Genomic DNA, 18,825 nt, shown 5'->3' with positions numbered 1-18,825 from the left:
TCAGAAATGAGTACGAGTAGTCTGTTTTTTTCCTTGATCCATCATCATGGTCACAGAGTGGACTTTTCTGATATTGGTGTTCTGTGAAATCGTTAATGTTTAACAGGAGAACACCAAGGCCCGGCTGATTGTGCCAGATCAGCTCCTGGCTCGGGGGCTGCTTTCCTCCTCTCATAATCAGCCTCAGATTTATATTGTTTTTATCATAGAAGGGAGGGTCTTAGTTTCGTTACTTCTCCATTCCCTCCCTAGCACTTTGTTCGGGTCCTCATCAGCTCACCTTTATATCTTAATAGCTGTTAGATGGCGTCAGTAACTTCAAGCTCTGCACCCTTGCTTTTGTAGGAAAGCAGAAAATGTTGCCTTCCTCTTAGCATGGAAAGATTGCTTTATTTAAGGCATTGCTTTCATAATGTTACTTTGTTTTTATGAAGCTCCTAATGGGTCTCTACTGTCACTGAACCATTTCCAAACCAATGACAGTTATTTCTCTTCCAATTACTTTCAAGGACCTATTCATTGAATTCTTTAGTATCTTAAATAACTCTGACTCTGCTCTTTTCTCCAATTTTTGTTTTTCACTTTCTACCACTACTCAAATGCTATCCTGTTCATTCATCTCTCCTCTGAGGTTATCTTGGTATATTATAGAGAGTAGTATATAATTGTGAGTGTGAATTAAAAACACCCAGATTAATTTCCGATGTCCCAACTAGCTTTTGAAATGAGATACTTAAGAAAAAATAACTCACTATAAAATTTTACCATCTTATCTTCTTTACTTAAAATTCTAGTGTGTTATAGAAGCCACCAAATAACAGTTAAATGGTTCTTTCACTTATGTCATAGTAATATATTTTTAAATGAACTAGACCCAGGAGAGAATAAAAATTGTATTTAAAAATAAATTGTGTTTTAAAATTAATTGTATTTTACTATATTTGGTATTAGCCTTATTCCTACTTTAATGTCTATAATATAGATATTTTATAAGTAAATATGTACATACACACACAGATACAGATATACATGTGTGTGTGTCTGTGTCCTGGGTTACCCTTTAGAAAACATTTCCTACACAAACATTTAAGAAACATACTTTTAATGTGCATGATCTCTTAATAACATGGCGATAATGAGACAGAAATTTTTAGTTTATATTTGGTGGAGCAGTTTTAATTTTTAGAGCCATAGCTAATCATATGCCTTGGCTGGCATTTTCGTAAATGTTGGCTGCTGGACATAAGAGAAAAATTAACTCAGTATACCTGAATTATTAATAGTGAGACAAAATATAATTTTATATGTATTTTAGTATCTCAAGTATAATTATAAATGATAGTTCATAATAAAAGCAATGCATGCTCATTGTGATTTTAGAAATCATTAAAAGTTAAAAAGAAAATTCCTCTGTGTCCTACCATTCATAAGCAACCACTGGTTGTCCTTTTTATATGTTTTTCTCAACTTTGAGATCATACTGTATTTATGATTGAATATTCCTGTTTATTCACTTAAAACGATGACAAACTATTTCACATCACATTGGCTCTTTTCAAAAGAGTTTTATTCATAAAATAACAATGACACCTACAGTTTTCCAAGAAAAAAAAGTATATTGTGCTGACTGGTAAATGTTTGAATAATAAAATGAATGATTTTTTTCTGTTCATTTTTTTCTTTTTGGTCTAATATAAGGAAACTCTAAAAGCAAAATATGAAAGAAAATTGTAGGAAAGCAGGAAATGATGCTTTCTGGTGCCAAGATTTTGATTTGTCATAATGCATACCTTTTTTCCTTCCATTTCAGTCAAGGTTAAGGAGGCTGTGATTGAGAATCATGCAGTATTAAGTTATGCCGTGGAGGAAGAAGAACATACATATCTGAGTCCAGCTGTGAAGCCAGATAGTAAGGTTAGTAATGTCTTAATGTGCACTGCATTGTTAGAGTTATTTGGCTTTATATTCTCTTTTGTTTTGTTCATAGAAACGAACATTTGTTAAATGTTAGTGTTCTCTGAGATCTACTTCTAAGTGGATCAATGATGAAAATAGCCAAATCTGAGCATCAGAAGACCTTCCAGTCTACCTGATGCATGATCTCTATAGTTCTGAGAAGCAAAAGTATAAACAATAGGAGTGTGTGTGTGTGTGTGTGTGTGTGTGTGTGTGTGTGTAAAAGTAACAGTGGGTAAGTGAGGATTTGCTGATGAATGAATGAGATTTGGGGTTGGGGAGTTATGTGTGCATGAAAGGCTAATCAGTTCTGAGCAATGATGAAAAGGTGTTACTACTGACCTTATAAATATGAAGGTTTCTACACTTGATCTGAGCTCAGAATTCGTAACTGCTGATATTGGTGATTTGGGTTTTTCTCTAGATATTATTTCCTACATTATGGTCTATTGTTCTCTTTAATTTTTAGGCTGACACACAAGAGATTTATCATGAGCCATTGTCTTCAGTAACTGTTTCTACTGGGAGCTTAAGTTATGAAAACATAGATTTGAGCTTTACAGATCCAGGTAATAATGTCAAAACATTTGTGAATAAATTGAGAGACAGCATCCGTTCAGTTGCAATACAATGGTGAGAGCAAACATTGCTTTTGACATTGTGCTGAGAGGGACTGTTTCTTTGAATCTCAAAAGTAAAGTTTGGACAGTATGATATTCTAAACATTGGAAGTCACAGGCCTGCAGACCCTTGAAGATGGTCTGTAGATCACCAACACTTTGAAAAGCATCTGCTAATGTCACATTTTCCCATTCAGTGGGAAGCTATTTGAGCAAATTTCTTGGTTACAGTGACCCCTTATAAATGTATATCGTTGTGCCTCTCTGCCAAAATTTACCTCTAAGGAAGTACCCAGCCACTAAAATTTTCATTAAACTCAATTTTCAGAATCATTTTCAGAGTATGTGGACCATAGGGAACAAGAATCTACCACCGGCAAAGAAGAAGAAACAAATATTTTAAGTTCTATAGTTCCTCCATCACAAGTTATTTACCAAAGGCAGGCCTCTTGGGACATTCATAAACCTATGTTGGCTGCAGTGGAAAAATGTACATCTGGTCAAGCGCACGTTCAGCAGATGATAGACAAGTACATAAATGAAGCAAATTTGATGACTCAAAAAGACTTGCGGGGTAAAATTATTTTGAACAAATACTTTCATATAAACTGTTTTTAACTTTAAACCTTTCATTCTTTTTAGTTTTAAGTAGTGATTGTTTGAGCTCCACGTTTTTATGGCCTGCCACAGCACAGTTATGCTATGGAAAACAGAGCGTTTAGTGAGAGAGAAGATTTGGAACGAGTTAGACAGAAGGACATGTAGAAGAGTGTAGCAGATCTTCCATTACAGTTGCAAAGTTAGATAACAGCCTGAGGCAGTATGTATTGCCAATATTGAGAACAAGAGCTCAGAAATCACTCAGACCTGGATTTGACTCCTACTTTGACCGTTTTACTAGCTGTGATATTGCGTGGCCCATAGTAACACTCAATACAGCAAAAGCTCAGTACTAAGTAAAAGCTGCGTATGGTGAGCTTTTTTTTTTTAATCATTGACCTGAAGTGAGCTAAGTGAGAATAACAAAGCTTATAACAAAGCAGTGATTATAATGGCCTCTCAGTCCTAATTAATTTCATAAGACTTTGGGCCTTGTAGAAATGGAGACATATTTGTCAAAGGTTTTGGTCACTGAGAATATCCCTATTTTTTGTATGTTGAAAATAATGGTACAACTTAATCTGAAAACATCTGCTGATAATGAAAAAAAATGGAAGCAATTTTGTTGAATTTTAGAGTTACTTAAAAGTAAGCTTTTATGAATATTTCTTAGTACTACTTTTCTTGGCTTTATTTTAAAAATAAATTTATATTTTTTTCTCAAAATGCCAACAGTTGATCTTGACTTTCCAGAATTGGAACACATTTTTCCAAACTTGCATCATCAGCTGTTTAAACCCTTAGAACCACATCCAGATTTTGATTTGTCATCATTATCCTCTGGGATTTCTCAAGAGAGCAGAGACTTTTACCAGGTATACTAAAGTATATGCTTCATTGCAATGAATTTTCAAGAACAGTTTGTTAAATTTTCTTCTGTTAGAAGAGAACAAATGGTTGTTAACCTTGGCTGCCAATTGGAATCATGTGGTAAGCTTTTAAAAATCCCAATACTCAGGCTGCACCCCAGACCAATTAAAACAGAATCCCTAAGAGTGTTCAGATTTCGGGATTTGTTTTTAAAGCTCCCCAAGTGATTCTAATTTAGAACCAAGATTGAAAATAGCTGCATTAGTATTTTGTCCTATTAGCCTTATCCATCTAGTGAGTATGACCCATACAAGCCTTGAGAATATTTTTAGTTTGTTTTTAGTATTTTTGTTTGTTTTTTACTTTAATGGAATTCAGCCTTGAACTGTTCAGGTAAATATAATTAAAGTCTCTTTCTATACAGTAGAGGAGCTAAGATTCAAACCTAGGTCTTTCTACTTGTACATCCTGACACCCCAGGCTGCTGCACATAGTTTTGCTTTTCAGAAGCAAATCATGTTCTACACTCAATCTGGTTAATTCTGTAGTCTCTTTCATATTGATTGAAATGGAAGAATTGGGTTTGAATAAGCAAATTAGTGTGATAGTGAAGTGGCAATTAAGGAGTACTATCAAAGAACATAAGGATTATTGTCTCAACTTGTAATAAATAACCAGTATTTCAGCGTTTCCCTGTTCTTTTCTTCAGAGCTCAGACTCCTCATGTGAAAGCCACCATGCAACTATGTCATCCAAAAGTACAGTTTCTTTTACAGCACTGAGGACCAGCCTGCATTCTCCTCTTAACATAGGCCTGGATCAGCAACCTGACCCTAACTTGGCTCACACTGCAGCTCACAGTTTTCCCACAGAAAATATTATTGAGGGTATGTATGATTAAGTTGGAAAAAATACTTTTTTCTTGGTTGCTTGGAAATTGTGCCTAGCAGCTCTTGGTTTGTCTCTATTCCTGTCCACTTCCCGGTCCCCAGTGTTACAAGTTCTATTTCTTTGTGTATTTGTTTAAATAGTAATATATGCTGAGTTTGTATTTTCAGTCATGAACTCGATAACATTAAAAAAAAGTCCTGTCTCTTGCTCACTTTCCATAACTCCACCCTTACAGTTAAGTTTAAATATCCTTCTGAAACTTTGTACAAATTTTATACATACACACACGCACACACATACACTATACATGAGATACACATTCATGTTTTAACCTAACTCCTGTTATAACAAAATCAATATTTGCTTCTCTTACGGGGGAAGATGTCCTCATAGCCATATTTTTTAAATTAAATATTAGAAAATACATTGCGTGAATAGTGGAGTTATTTGAAAAATCACTGACCATCCTTTAGCTTTCTCTTCGTGTTTACAAACATGAGCTTCCTCTCCTAAAATTGTAGGAAGTAACCTTTGCAGTTTACTCAGACTGTCAGGGACTATATCTCTATTTAAGTTTTATAACATATGATGATTAACTGATTTCTTAAACTTCTTAATGCAGGATCTGAACAATCTTTTAAACAACTTCTGCCAGAATTTTCTTCCCAGGAGGGGAGCCAGCATGCTGATCTACCAAGTATTTTTAGCATTGAAGCAAGAGATTCTTCCCAAGGCATGGACAATCAGAACTACTCCTCTGAACTGACTGAAATACTACAAAATAAGAAAAAAAGTGTTCATTTCCAGCTTGCTGTAGGAAATTTTCCAGATTCAGTTTTCAGTTTATCTGATGAGGCTAATGTATTTCATCAGTTAAATCTACAGCATAGCCCTCCGCGTAGTTCTACCTCTAGTGCATGCTCAATGAAAGACCAACTAGAAGACAGGAAAGAAAGACTGGCCTTTGGAGAACTATCAGAAAGAGGGTTTGATCCAGTGCTACAAAGTCAAGGACTCATTGATGATAATGAAACCTGTGGGGTTTTAAATACAAATCCATCTGTAGAGGAAACTGACTCACAGCTATGTGTAAGAACAGTGGAGATGGGAATTCAGACACCATATTCATTAACTCTTCAGAATGAAAAATATTTTGAGAACTCAACTAAAGCAGAAACTCCAAAAATCACACAAAACCTCTCTCAGCTATCACAGTCTGAGCCGTTTTTAAGTTCTGGTTCATTTTCACTACAGAGCTCTATTCCAGTCTGGGTAAGTAAAATCTGTGTTGTATAAATAACATTTAAATTCCCTGAGGTACGGTGGCTAGCATATGCTTCAGCCCTGTGTTGAACTTCATTGCACTGCGTTGACTTAAATGTTCTAGGTTTCAACTCGTCACCTGAATATAGTATTGTCCTTCCACAGATAAGAGATTGTAAGAGATTGAAGATGTTTTAAGAGATTGAAAATAAGGGCTACATCTAGACCACGAATATGATTTGGTTGCTTTTGCATTTTGTTTTTTTCAACTTACTTTGTAGTCTTTCAAAAAAATCTTGTTCAATGTTTGAAAGATGGCATCTCCCTTATTCTGGCAGCAGTTGCCTACATTTGGCTACAATCCAATAGCTGCTGCTCCTTTTAGATGGGATGTACCCTCTGATTCTGCACAGCCCAGTTAACCTGTACTTATCTGTCCAGCCTTGTGAGCATTTGAGTTTGTAATCCTTGCAGATATTTTCAGAGAAATGTTATTTTACCCATCCCCAGTGTTTCTGAAAGTAGAGGTGTACTATCTTGGTCTGTTGTTCTATAATTGCACAGTATTTCATTTTGAATGTTTAAGGCTATTTAGCTTCCTTTTTAATTTTACTACACAGGAGACAGAGTCTGGCCATGGCATAATGGAAGAACCAGAGCTTACATTAGTAAGCACCAGTGATGTCAGTATTGCTGAAGTGGATTTTGCAAACTTAACCCTTGGAGACAGGAAAGAGAATGAGGCAGAAAGTTTTCAGGTAATACACCTCATTTAAGCAGGAACCCATAGCTGAGGATTGGGAAATAGAAAAGGATATTGTTCTTTTCACTTCTCTCCACATGGCATTTTTTCCTTCCATAATTGTTTGCAAACTAATTTCCTTCCTCATATTAGTTTGCAGTTTACTGCTCAAGTACAAACTACTAAGTGAACAGGAGTCTTAATTTGCTCACAGCCAAAACTGAGAGCTGACAGCAAGTCTCTCAAACCCCCAATAATATTGACTTAAGTTGGAACTCTTGCCTTCCATTCTCCAATGAAAGATACTTTGTTCCAAAGCTGAGGCAGCACAGGTGCTCTAGAACACTGGTCCCCAACCTTTCTGGCACCAGGAACCGGTGCTCCTATGAGAATCTAATGCCTGATATGAAGTGGAGCCGAAGTGGTGATGCTAGTGCTGGGAAGCAGCCGCAAACACAAATGAAGTTTCGCTGGTTTGCCTGCCGCTCACCTCCTACTGTGTGACCCACTTACTAACAGGTGATGAACCAGTACTGTGCTCTAGAAAATGAATAAGGAAATCCAAACCAGAGGTAGAATATTGTTGTTTTGGAAGTTTTTTCACTTTTCAGTCCTGATGTAAAAATAAGGATGTATTTCAAGTCATACTGACTGCATGTTCCTGTACTGCTTGTCCACTACAAGCAAACCATTTGATTCTTGCCTGGCTCATAATTCCAGTTCTTATAAGGCAGTCATGAATAGAATTCTACTATTAATGTAATCTTAATTTAGTCTCCAGGTTAATGAAGAATTTGTTGTATGCAAGTCTTTAATTTTTGTGGCCTAAAGCCAAATTAGAATGGACTTCACCTCTGATAATTATGATTACTGACAAGGGTATTGAGGCAACAGACAAGTAGTGAGGATATAGTAGAGGTGATAGGATGGCAGGTAGACTTAGTAATCTTCTCTAGTATTGCTGGTAACATACAGTCTTTTAAGAAATAAAACCATTTATTAAATACTTCCCCTTCCCAGAAAATTCAGACCTAAAGCTATTGAGACAGATATGAGGGGAACACAAAGCAGTGAACAAGTGAGAACTGGAGCCAAGTTAACTGGACATAGCATCTTTTTGTCTACCCAAGGGAACCAGGGTTTAGGTAAAACCTGGTTAAGTTTAGAGCCTTTGCTATACAATGAGGTGGAAAGTGGTAAATTCATCTATGACTTTTTTGTAATTAGGTGAGTGAATTTCTGCCTCTTGTATCAGAAACAGAAACCTCAGATTATCCAGAGCATTCTGTGGAGAAGCCAGCTACAGCATCAGCAGGTATGCCCTGAGCATCTGAAATGGTTAGTAAATTCAGGGGCTCACGGGAGTTCCCTACTCAAGTTCACAGCCTCCACTTTTCTAGGTGGGATAGGTGGGAAGTAGGAATCTCATAATCTTGCATACTGCTGACGTAAAAAATTTCAGTGAGAAGAAAGTAGCTTCAAATTTCTTTTAACAGGAACCATTCCCAAGTTTACACCTATGCCAGGAAGCTTACAAGAAGCATTTGTAAAGAAAAAAAAATCATTTATAGAGAGATCCTCTCAGAGACAGAAGGAAATAAAGAATAAAATTCGTGTCTCAGAAAATTCTCCAAGCAAAATAGTTAAGGGGAAACCTACAGGTATGTTCTGAAAAACATTTGTATCATTTTCCAAAAATAGAATCTCTCAAATCACATCTGTCCATCTGCTCAGGTTCATCTGTGAGTTGCCTAAAAGGTGTGACTAGAGTGTTACTTCCCCAAGACAGAAAGACTGCACAAGCCCTCATGCACCAAAGAGCTCTAAGGTATGTATATATGAATAATAAAATATAATTCACATTTCTGAAATATTTGCCTTTAATTCCATATAAATTTCTTACAGATTATACAATCAGTTAGATGAGAAAGCAAAGCAAGATGCTTATGCCCAAAATAGAGCAAGGGCAAAAGAATTTCATAAGGTAAGCAGGGGCCCCCTACAACTTTTCAAGTCAAAGGTTCAATACAACTGTTAACTGCTAACTATTCTTATTTCTTCCACAGAAAACACTAGAGAAACTTCGAGCAAAAAATACATGCTGACTTTCCACAAAAAGCATAAAGGTTTTTTATTACGTGTAACATAGGCATAATTATTTAAAATAAATTTTTATTTAAGGAATTCCCCTTTCCATTGCCTCAGTTCTTCTTGAGTCTCAATCCCTAAGAAAGAAGAGAGTAGGCAGTGATTAAACTTGGGAGACATTTATTTACTTTCCCACATCACTTATGTAGCTAAATCTTATATCTCCTCAGGAAAACATAGCACTGTTGAGTGACTATGACATCCTATGGAGAACTTCAATCTTTGGTCACAGCGTTAAGAGCTCCTGGTTTTCGTCCTGTAAGCTCTCTTTGAAATGACCTATAAATTGTTTTTCTAATGTGTGCATACCTTTAAAATAAGTTTTGCTTAATCCAGTTGTCACGTCAGTCCTATATAACAGGAATACAGAGATGACCACATGATCACAAACTATCTGGTCATTAGCAACCCAAAAGAAATTAACTAGACAAAGGACAGCTGCATGACTCTAAATCTAGGCATTCATTATTCAATATAATAACCACTTGCTATGGCTACTGCTGAAATCTTGCTGAATACCAATGGCTATTAAGTAATCACATTACAGCTTGTTATATATATATTGTATGTTGGACAGAGCTGATCTAGACGATGGAAATAAAACAAGGGTTAATAAAATGTTCCCAATAGGCTGAATGCTCACAATGTAGCAGAAAGAAAACCCAGTGGGAAAAATGTTTTGTGGTCATGTCCACGGCAAATGAGAAACTGCATTCTAAAAGCCTTGGTAATGACCATTATACTCTGATAATTTGGTGTGGTAAGATAAAGAAATTACTTGCCACAATTCTTTTAGTTAGGTTTCTTTGATCTCCACTTGAATATAGACATACTTCAAAAACTCCTCACCTATGGAGAAAGATTTTAAAGTTCTTATTGGACTAAATTATTCAAAATGAGGTTCATTAGGTTCCAAAGTATCCTGAAACCCGGTTCTACTAGCATACATTGAAAATTCCAGAGTTAAAACTGCAAATGGTTGGGATAAGCATATTTTCAATCCAGTTCATTTAAATTAAATGTTGGGAAGAAACATTTTGAAATAAGCCTTAATTAATCCATTTCCATTCATAACTGAACCTATATGAAACGTTCCCTGATCATTAACTGCAAAGGCAGCTATTTGGAAACATGCATGTTTCAGGGAACTTTTATCTTAGTGCTTTCATATTTTAAGATGTAGCACATATTTTAGATGTTCAGAAAGGCTATTTTCATTCAGCTCATTCAGAGCAGTTGAACATTTTGCCCATCATCATAACATCATGCTGGTAACAGTACAAACACATGGTGGCCTATTTAACATCTAATCTTTTTTGAGATCATAAACCACCAGGAAGGGCTGCTGTAAGAATTAATTAAATGCAAAGACATTTAATGTTAAAGTTTTATAAGGGAGAAGTTTAAGTCTCATATAAACTAGGAATGAGGGAATAAATTAAAATGTTACCTGTAGTCATTGGGACTCAACCTCTTCAGTTTACTTCAGGGCCCTAGAAGTTAAAATTATAAGTACATTGCCATTTTGGCAAATTATCTAAACTATATTATTCCTTAACGGCCTCTAAGTATTATATCCATCTTTTACTCATTGAGTCTAGCAAAAAATGTTACAGGTCTCATTGTCATCACTGCAATAAACTTACTGTGATGGAAGCATAACCTGTGTCTCAATATAGCCACATTAATTATTTCTGGACACCATGAAGAACAGTGCCCATTTTCACCTAGAATGAGGCTTTTTATAAGTTTCTCTCAAGCTTATATGTACACTATGCAAAACAAAAGGCTTCTACATCCATATAGAAGTTTCTGCTGACATGCTAGCAATAAAGAAAAGAAGCTCCAAGAAGCAACAGGAATAGAAAGCCTTACATGATTAGGGTCACAGTAGATGGATATGCTTAGTTCTCAATTTCATTCAGACACCCTAAAAAAAGATAAGCATTAGCTCCCACCGAATGAAGATTACGTCAAACTGAACAGTAGAAGAAACTATAGGAATACTGTATCAATAAAAATACCAGGTTTAACATGCACGAAGACAAGAAAACCAACGATGCCAGATACTGAATTTATATTGCACTGTCCTTTGAACACCCAGCAGGAACAAACTGCTGAATGCAGATACCATGCAGTGCAATTGTGCCTGAACTATAAACACCTCTACTTCAAGTATGCAATGCTATTATCTGAGAAAACCTACTTTCACAAATCTCTAAAAATTTTAACTTCATTTAACAGATAAAATAATCTGACCTTTAATTCCTGTCATTTCAGTGAGGCAACCACATTAACTGCATTATGAACTATAAAGCTAGTGATGTTTTTTCTCTTTGCACTAGAAATGAAGATCACAGTTGCTCAAAATTTTAATTCCTTCGCTACTTTAATGTGTCCAAGTATACATGTTATTAGGATAAACCATATCAAATTGTCACCTTAATAAAAGTGCAAAATGGCACTTTCATTTGGTAGCCCTAGACATGCAGTCTCATTTTTCCTATTCTGTATATAAGTAAATTATTATGGAAAATACTCTTGCTAAAATCTTGACAATTTTGTTTTATACCTAAATAATTACTAGTCACAACAATAATGGAATCCTGTACAAAAGGTGCTCGCATAACGTCCTTTGGTTCAATGCTTTAATGGCGATGAGAAGCCATAGGAACTTATCTCTGGTTTATATCAATCAGCCTATGGTAAAACTGGCTTTCTTATACATCTACTTAAAGTTTTAGAACCTATTAATAATGTTAAGTGAAGACTTAATGGCACTCAATTTACATTTTTTTCAGGACTTTGAATCCTTAAATTTCAGTAGACATTAAACATTCCACTTACCTCTAAACATGATTAAGTTCAAATCATATTCACTCCTACAGAGAAAATACCAAGTTAAAAGATTGACAAGTGTAATTAAAAACTAAAACCTATGAAGAGCTATATTCAGCTCTGTCAGAATTAAGTTTTAGTTCATGTCTGTATCACTCAGCAGTTGAACAGTTAAATTCATCATCTGAACTGCAGTGGCACCACAAGATTACTGTCACCAATCAAAACTTACCTAAGCTATCACACCCTAGAATAGTACAGGATCATTGATATCTATCAAAACCTAAAATTAAAAAAAAAATTACCTATTACACCTTTCATAGTTTTAGCAGCTGTCATGTAGTTCCTTCCCACAGATCTAACATATAGTTCTGTGAGGAAAGGAAAGCACATATTTACTCTATGAGGCGTTTCCAACGATGTAGGTCTACAGAAAAAGCCCCATCGGGATAGACCTCAACCATTATTTACACTTGGAAGACATCAGAACTGCGATCTGCTCCAGCCTTTTCAATGAGTTCAAAATTGTGCAGTCAAACATTCTATTTAAACTAATCATTCATAAATTAATCACAAAGACTAACAATACTGCTTAGAGTATACTGACAACAAAAACGAAAAGTGCCAAGCTACTATAGATAATTCAAAAGATTTCCATGTATAAATCGAAGCGTTGATTTTTATGAACTTTAACACCACAATACTGCAGTGTTTTGCCTATGAAATTCCAAAGACACAGCAAAAAATTTACATTAACTGAATTTTTGCCTACTTATGAAATCTTATGTTCTATGCAGTCATTTCTAGCATTGCAATATTAGATCTACCTCAATTTGTATTAGGCATTAAAAATGTTATATATGCTTGAGTGGGGATATCCAAGATTCTGGTTATTGCTATAGCCTAACTTAGTTTTGAAACCCTGTCTTGCAAGTAAAGTGAAGCTGATGTAATATCACTATAAAATATATGACTAAGATTAATTTTGTGGTATCATGCCATAAACAAATTAAAAGTTGGCAAAAATATCTTTTAATAATGAAAACTATGGAGGTTTAAGGTTTAGATTATAATTTGCTACATTTAAACAAATCTGATCAAAAGTCACCTAAAGCTTAAGACATACCTTTAAGTCCAGACATTGTGTTCTCAAAATAAAACCCTAATAAAAAAAGAAGCCATCTTTTGTAGCATCAACATTAAAATTAGAGAACTCAATCAACATAAGTGAGATTTCCCTTATATCCTGTGCTTTGCAATGATCAACTCAACAGTTCTGGAACCAAACTTTATGTTTACTTATATCCTATCACTTGAATTTGTTTTAGGTATCATGTTCCTTCTTATATGTATCAAAACTCATACTGAATGATGAGTTCTGGGTTGCAAAAGAGGATTTATTTTTCGCACCTGTCTATAAGTCTTTGTCCACAAATTAAACAAAAACAAATACAAGTGCTATCCTAAAATGCAGCATATACAGTGAAATAATCAGCAATATACAGTAGTGACAAAGTGATAGTTGAAATATTACCTGCAGTTAAAAAGGGAAATTTGTTAAATTCTTATTACAGTACTAAACATTTGACAATAAAGGTCACCTGTCTGAAAAAAACAGTGATAAAAACCTCTATATAGTAGGGGGTTTCAGAGATCCTAAGAAGGTGGTTGGTTGTCAATCATTAGTGATTGCTGTAAAATTCTTTTAAGGAATATAATCTCTACTTTGATTCATTGCTCAAATGACATGTTTAAGCTTTCTTACCCTGAAATAAAATAAGTACAGGCAAAAACAGTAGAACCCCATTTATTAGCAAGTGATAATTTCTATGAAAGCCTCACGTTTTTGTACATACATAATTTTACCATTTAATTTTTTTTTTCTTTTTCGGATAATTTTTATTCTTTGGCAGTTTCTGTCACAATGTTACGAGGCTCTTTATTTTCTCCTTAGGATTTTTTTTTTTTATCACTGCACTGACATATATAGGCACATTATCTTTACTTTCCTTCTGTAAAGTTTCTTTTTCTCTATTTTTACCTGTTTGACATTCATATTCCTATCTCCTTTTCAGGCCATTCTGTCTTCTGTCCAATGTTTTTTAACTTTGATACTCTCTTTTTAAACAAAGCAGCTTCTTTAGTATGTTCTTGGTCTAAATATACATTCATCTTCTTTGGTAATTCAGAATTTATTATGAAATAATTCTCCTCCTGCATAAAAATATGAAGATTTAAGCAATAACTAAAACTTTATTGCTTCATTAATTATACATAACTGAGCTCTAGGTTACTTCAAATAACCTGGAGACTACATCTAGCTAGATGTTAAAAATCCAAGTTAACTTCTTTATTTTCTTATTCGATATTCTAGTAATAATACCACATATTAAAACACTACTACTGTAAAGTCCATGTTCTCATCAACTATGAAAAAAATCATAATCCTTGCATTTCCTGCACCGAAAGCATTAAGCCTTTCAAAAATTAAACAGACTGTAAGAATGGATAAAATTTCTCTGGCATCACCTGCTGCCCTTCCAAAATAATCTGAGACAAAAATGTCACTTACCACCAATTTGATATCACAGTCATCATCATGTTCAAGATTGGTTGCAACCTCATCTTCTCCTCTGTAACGTTAAATACACCATCAGTCAGATGACAGAATCTATAACCCAATTAGTAGTATACTGTCATGACATACTACTGAAGCAATACTAGTCAAGGAGAAAAATTATGTTGTCATATATAACACCCCAAAATGAATGTCATGTGCCTAACACAGAGCTCAACTGTAATAACCCATATGGCCTATTGATCCTGTGCTCACATCACTTAAAGTATAAAAAAATTGCTAGCATAATATGGAGCAATTAAAAGTTAAAAACACTTGTTAAGATCTATGACTAAAATTAATTCACATGATTAAACTTACACTGACTCTTCAATAGGAGAGATAGATCCATCATCATCCAAGTATTTATATCTACGACTATCAAGGTCTTCTTTTTCTAAATCTTCACCAACATTCATCTGTTTCAAGGATTCCTTCAGGTGGTATTCATACTTCAGTTTTTCAAGGTAGTTGAAAAATCCTCTTGCCACTGCTTGCTATATGTCAAAAACACCACAATTTTAGGTCATGGCTTTATAAAGTAAAATTTTCTCCACTCAGCAGGTGTCTGTGTTCCAAAATGGCAAGGAGCTCCTTACCAAGAACTCTTGGTGATCTTGATTTTACTTTTGCCATAAATGGCTCACAGGTAACATATTAATATATGTGTAATGCTGGCTGTAAAAAGAATTCACTGCTACCTAACAAGTTATAGCAAACAAGTTGGTACCAAGAAAAACTGAAGCACAAATTTTGTGTTGTTTGGAAATTACTGATACTGAAGACACTTAAATGCAGAGAGAAATTTCTAATGTTTTATAAACACATTAAAACATAAAAAGTTAATGAGTATTAATCCCTTCAAGTAAATCAGATTCTATATCAAGGGATTATAAATTAACTACAAACATTAATTCAAATATTTGAGAGCATACTGATAAATATTAGGGTATTTACTTGGCAATTCTGTTAGAAATTGAATACTCAATATCTGTAAGAGAATAAAATCTACCAAAGTCACTGAACAGGAAAGGCAGGTGTGGGTTTGATCTAGATTACAATTGAGAACCATTTGGGTTTTAGGGATGTTAAAAACCTGATAAGATGAGATCAAGGAATTTTATATAAACAGCCTTGGAGCACTACACATACAGATAGTCACTGAATATACCAGTGAAGATTCCTCCCAGAAGCCCAAATGAAGTTTAGGGTGAAGGATGGGGTGGTTTTTAAGTGGCAACAAGTCAGGTACAGCTAAATTCTACAAGTGACCAACAAATCATTTTAGGCACTTCAGCTATGTTATATCCATATATATAAAAAACTGACTCACCTCAAAAGTTAAAATTTTCCTCCAAGGTAATGGTTTTCTTCCATTCTCTGATTCTAAAAATGGGAACCCAGGCCCTTTATCTTTTAATTGTTCATTTATTTGTGACTTTTTAGTGTTTTTCTTTCCTTTTGGTCTTCCCCTGGGTCTTCCTGTTGGCTTATACTTTCTCTTTTTACGTTTCTTTTTCTTCAACCTTTCAAAAATAGCTTTTAAAGTCAATGGTCTTGGTTCAAAAGATGAGTCACTAGATGAATCTCTCGCTTGAACTCTTTCAGGTGAATGAACAAATTTTCTAATAGGGTTTCTCTGCCTCTGTTTAGGTGAGTAAGGAACACACTGAGTTTTAAATAAGCTGCTACCAGAGGAAGAATTATCACTAGAGAAAAAAAAAAAAAGGGAAACTTAATGGCATCCTCTTAATATAACAGAATGTTGCTTACCAGTACCTTTATTTCACCAAAGCAGGAAAACAAGTCAGGACAATTTTTAAAAAGGTAGGCTCAGTACTAGTTCACCACTTAGTTCTGACCATTCTACCCAAGATAGCCAAAAATGCCTGTGTTCACCAAATACTAATCTTCCAAAGTAAATACAAGTTCCGTACAGGTAGTCTTGTTCACTGCTAGAGGCTCCTCTTTAAATAAAACAAGAGTTGCCTAGTAGACATTTTGTGTGAGTATATTAAAAATGCTGGTTTGATTTCCCAGTGAGATTAATGGATGAGTTAAGGATACCTCCATCACATGCATATGTCAGCATCCTTGATAATGGAATATCAGAGCAAGCTGATTTTTAAGTAAGATGCCTCACTGATGTCCATTTTCTTGTTATGAAATTAGGGTGATTTAGTTAAGAGATACCAAGTCGGCCCAGAGAATATACTCGTCTCCTCAGGTTAAGTAAATCTGTCCCACTATTAACTATACAAGCAGGTAAACTTTGAAGGTCTGTAAAACAGGTTTTTCTTTTCCTTCCTCATTCTTGGAAAATACTCTGAAAACTCATCTACGATGATTGATGCTTTCCCGGTAATTCAAATACAGTAAACATCATGGAATCTAGTGTTTTCCAGTAAAAAACTGGTGGTTGCTGTTAATACAAAAAAAATGCACTTACCTTTGATTATCAATTTCCATAGCTGAATCAGATGCTGTTACATAGTGAAGAGAATCCATTCCTGATTTGTATTCTTCAAGTCCCTCTTAAAATTGTTTTTTGTCACTTTTCTTTAACCAAATTTCTGCAATACAAAAGACAGTAAATATGTAATTTCTCTGAACAAGTAAATACCAGCACAAACAGCTGGTATATAAAATTCAATATAGTCAAATTATACCATGATATGTAAAATCAAAGCAAAATCATTTATTTTCATGCAGGAGCTATCTACTTCAGATAAACTCCAAAATCTAGAAATTTTATTCAAATTGTCTTTCAGTTGTACCTCTAAAGCTATCCAATGAAACAAGTCTAGGAAATTACCGTCATTCTTAAGAAAAATATCATATATCTTTCCATTAACAGTAAAATATAATTTTATTAGCCATATAGTAATGGGCAATTGCTAATGTACAATTAATGGCCCCGAAACCATTTTTCAAGAGCAAATGGGAATCCTTAGAAAAAACTTTTACATACAAAGCCAGGAGGCAGGGCGTAGCCTCAGTATACCCAGAAAAAAAAATCATCACAACTTACTATCTAAATCTAACACACCATTTTAAACTCCTGGCCTGGTGTTTTTATTTACGGTCTCTTCCCATTCATACTGATTCATCAAAATTACTGTGAAACCACTTATTTGGCATATTACCTCTTTGCCATTATGGGTATTAATTTAAAAGTCCTGAATTCTCAAAATTTTCAATGAAAGCCTAACAGACTGTAACAATGATGCCCTTTGTCTTCCTTTTAAAAAATCTTCTTTGAAGATTTTACAATAGGTTGAGCAAAATAATTTTTAAAAAGACGCCATCTTCATTTAATATCGAATCTCCGTTATCAGGGATACTATCTATCATTCTTCTACTTTTGTATTGTTCATACTGGGGAATGACAAACGAGTAAAGATGAAAGGAAATCTTAGAATAGCAAAATAGTTCAAATACAAGAAATCAATACGGTCATACAGATTCTAGATTTGCAAAATGTCCAATAGACCCACGTAGTAATTTCATGGTTCTATTATGTTTAAATGCACAATCTAAATCATGGAATTAACTGCTCAAAAACGAAATTCAACAAAATTGAATCCATTTGCTGCTGGTATTCCTGAAGTGAGATTTTTTAAATAAATTAGAACATTACCAAAGAACAAACTCAAAAGTCACTTTCGAAACTTCTTTGGAAAGCATTCCTACCCAACTGTCGCTTCCTATTCTGGGATTCTACGATGAGGCCACATGGCCAGATAGTGCTCTTAACCAGTGCTAACAATGCCTCTCAAACACCACGTGTGACCTTGGGGCGGGTGTCTCCAAGAAGCACCTAATCTTTCCATGCATGGAAAATGGCGTAATTGTTACCTCGCATTTATCAACTCAAAATATCTGTACTTGTTTATATACATTTTGATATCTACAACTCAGACACAGTGGATCACGCGCACACTATAATCAAATATGTGTGGGCCGCAGTCCAACGTCTAGAACCCAGGCCAACAACAACCGTGAGCCCTCCATCCTTAGGGCCTGAATTCCTCGGCTCGATCCTCCCAAGAAAGCCCGGGGAAAAGCTAGACGAGCAACCCCTTCCAGACCCACCATGCCCGGGCGGCAGGTCCTCTCCCTTCATCATCCAGGGTGACAGACGGCTAGAACCAACAAGCGCCGGCTCAGTACCGGGCTCAAATGCATACTTGCTGCCGGTTACCCAGGACTCGGAAGTATGTAACCTGCACGCTCGCAACCTCCCAACCTCTGCATTCCCTCACGCCGAGAACAGCTTA

At 35.1% G+C, this 18,825-nt stretch overlaps 2 protein-coding genes and 10 non-coding genes across 20 annotated transcripts in view; 3 read left to right on the top strand and 9 right to left on the bottom strand.

Moving 5' to 3' along the window:
* CEP295 (centrosomal protein 295) overlaps window positions 1-9,126 on the top strand; it is a 52,422-nt gene extending 43,296 nt beyond the window's left edge. The window contains exons 19-30 of the mRNA XM_011374776.2: window positions 1,811-1,914; window positions 2,426-2,525; window positions 2,905-3,150; window positions 3,930-4,051; window positions 4,756-4,933; window positions 5,560-6,209; window positions 6,821-6,958; window positions 8,170-8,257; window positions 8,439-8,603; window positions 8,677-8,770; window positions 8,848-8,926; window positions 9,009-9,126. Of these exons, the coding sequence (XP_011373078.2) occupies window positions 1,811-1,914; window positions 2,426-2,525; window positions 2,905-3,150; window positions 3,930-4,051; window positions 4,756-4,933; window positions 5,560-6,209; window positions 6,821-6,958; window positions 8,170-8,257; window positions 8,439-8,603; window positions 8,677-8,770; window positions 8,848-8,926; window positions 9,009-9,047 (2,003 nt within the window). The 3' untranslated portion in view covers window positions 9,048-9,126. The remainder of the gene's footprint in view (window positions 1-1,810; window positions 1,915-2,425; window positions 2,526-2,904; window positions 3,151-3,929; window positions 4,052-4,755; window positions 4,934-5,559; window positions 6,210-6,820; window positions 6,959-8,169; window positions 8,258-8,438; window positions 8,604-8,676; window positions 8,771-8,847; window positions 8,927-9,008) is intronic.
* LOC111729279 lies at window positions 2,038-2,117 on the top strand. Its single transcript, XR_002776172.1, has one exon. It is a non-coding gene; the product is annotated as a small nucleolar RNA U2-19 (small nucleolar RNA).
* On the top strand, window positions 2,269-2,337 carry LOC111729278. The gene has a single exon (XR_002776171.1). It is a non-coding gene; the product is annotated as a small nucleolar RNA U2-30 (small nucleolar RNA).
* Window positions 9,045-18,825, bottom strand: part of TAF1D (TATA-box binding protein associated factor, RNA polymerase I subunit D) — a 41,128-nt gene continuing 31,347 nt past the window's right edge. For 2 of the 9 annotated variants that reach the window (XM_023520238.1, XM_023520237.1), the window contains exons 2-12: window positions 16,995-17,118; window positions 15,879-16,254; window positions 14,867-15,042; window positions 14,501-14,561; window positions 12,161-14,142; window positions 11,938-11,972; window positions 10,966-11,020; window positions 10,541-10,583; window positions 9,869-9,939; window positions 9,400-9,440; window positions 9,049-9,167 (exon numbers count right to left, since the gene is read on the bottom strand). In XM_023520238.1, coding sequence (XP_023376006.1) covers window positions 13,981-14,142; window positions 14,501-14,561; window positions 14,867-15,042; window positions 15,879-16,254; window positions 16,995-17,053 — 834 coding nt within the window. In that variant the 5' untranslated portion in view covers window positions 17,054-17,118 and the 3' untranslated portion in view covers window positions 9,049-9,167; window positions 9,400-9,440; window positions 9,869-9,939; ... (2 more) ...; window positions 11,938-11,972; window positions 12,161-13,980. Of the gene's footprint in view, window positions 9,168-9,399; window positions 9,441-9,868; window positions 9,940-10,540; window positions 10,584-10,965; window positions 11,021-11,937; window positions 11,973-12,160; window positions 14,143-14,500; window positions 14,562-14,866; window positions 15,043-15,878; window positions 16,255-16,994; window positions 17,119-18,640; window positions 18,781-18,825 lie in introns of those variants that run through there. The other 7 variants (XM_023520240.1, XM_011374765.2, XM_023520244.1 and 4 more) reach the window with 7 other exon arrangements.
* Window positions 9,245-9,371, bottom strand: LOC111729273. The gene has a single exon (XR_002776166.1). It is a non-coding gene; the product is annotated as a small nucleolar RNA SNORA25 (small nucleolar RNA).
* LOC111729275 lies at window positions 9,706-9,827 on the bottom strand. Its single transcript, XR_002776168.1, has one exon. It is a non-coding gene; the product is annotated as a small nucleolar RNA SNORA32 (small nucleolar RNA).
* LOC111729271 lies at window positions 10,284-10,356 on the bottom strand. Its single transcript, XR_002776164.1, has one exon. It is a non-coding gene; the product is annotated as a small nucleolar RNA Z40 (small nucleolar RNA).
* On the bottom strand, window positions 10,696-10,830 carry LOC111729274. Its single transcript, XR_002776167.1, has one exon. It is a non-coding gene; the product is annotated as a small nucleolar RNA SNORA1 (small nucleolar RNA).
* On the bottom strand, window positions 11,095-11,232 carry LOC111729272. Its single transcript, XR_002776165.1, has one exon. It is a non-coding gene; the product is annotated as a small nucleolar RNA SNORA8 (small nucleolar RNA).
* LOC111729282 lies at window positions 12,047-12,118 on the bottom strand. The gene has a single exon (XR_002776174.1). It is a non-coding gene; the product is annotated as a small nucleolar RNA SNORD5 (small nucleolar RNA).
* On the bottom strand, window positions 12,259-12,389 carry LOC111729277. Its single transcript, XR_002776170.1, has one exon. It is a non-coding gene; the product is annotated as a small nucleolar RNA SNORA18 (small nucleolar RNA).
* Window positions 13,261-13,388, bottom strand: LOC111729280. Its single transcript, XR_002776173.1, has one exon. It is a non-coding gene; the product is annotated as a small nucleolar RNA SNORA40 (small nucleolar RNA).

This window comes from Pteropus vampyrus, unplaced genomic scaffold (genome assembly GCF_000151845.1).
Source record: "Pteropus vampyrus isolate Shadow unplaced genomic scaffold, Pvam_2.0 Scaffold254, whole genome shotgun sequence".
Lineage (NCBI taxonomy): Eukaryota > Metazoa > Chordata > Mammalia > Chiroptera > Pteropodidae > Pteropus > Pteropus vampyrus.
This window is presented reverse-complemented; position numbering and strand designations above follow the sequence as displayed.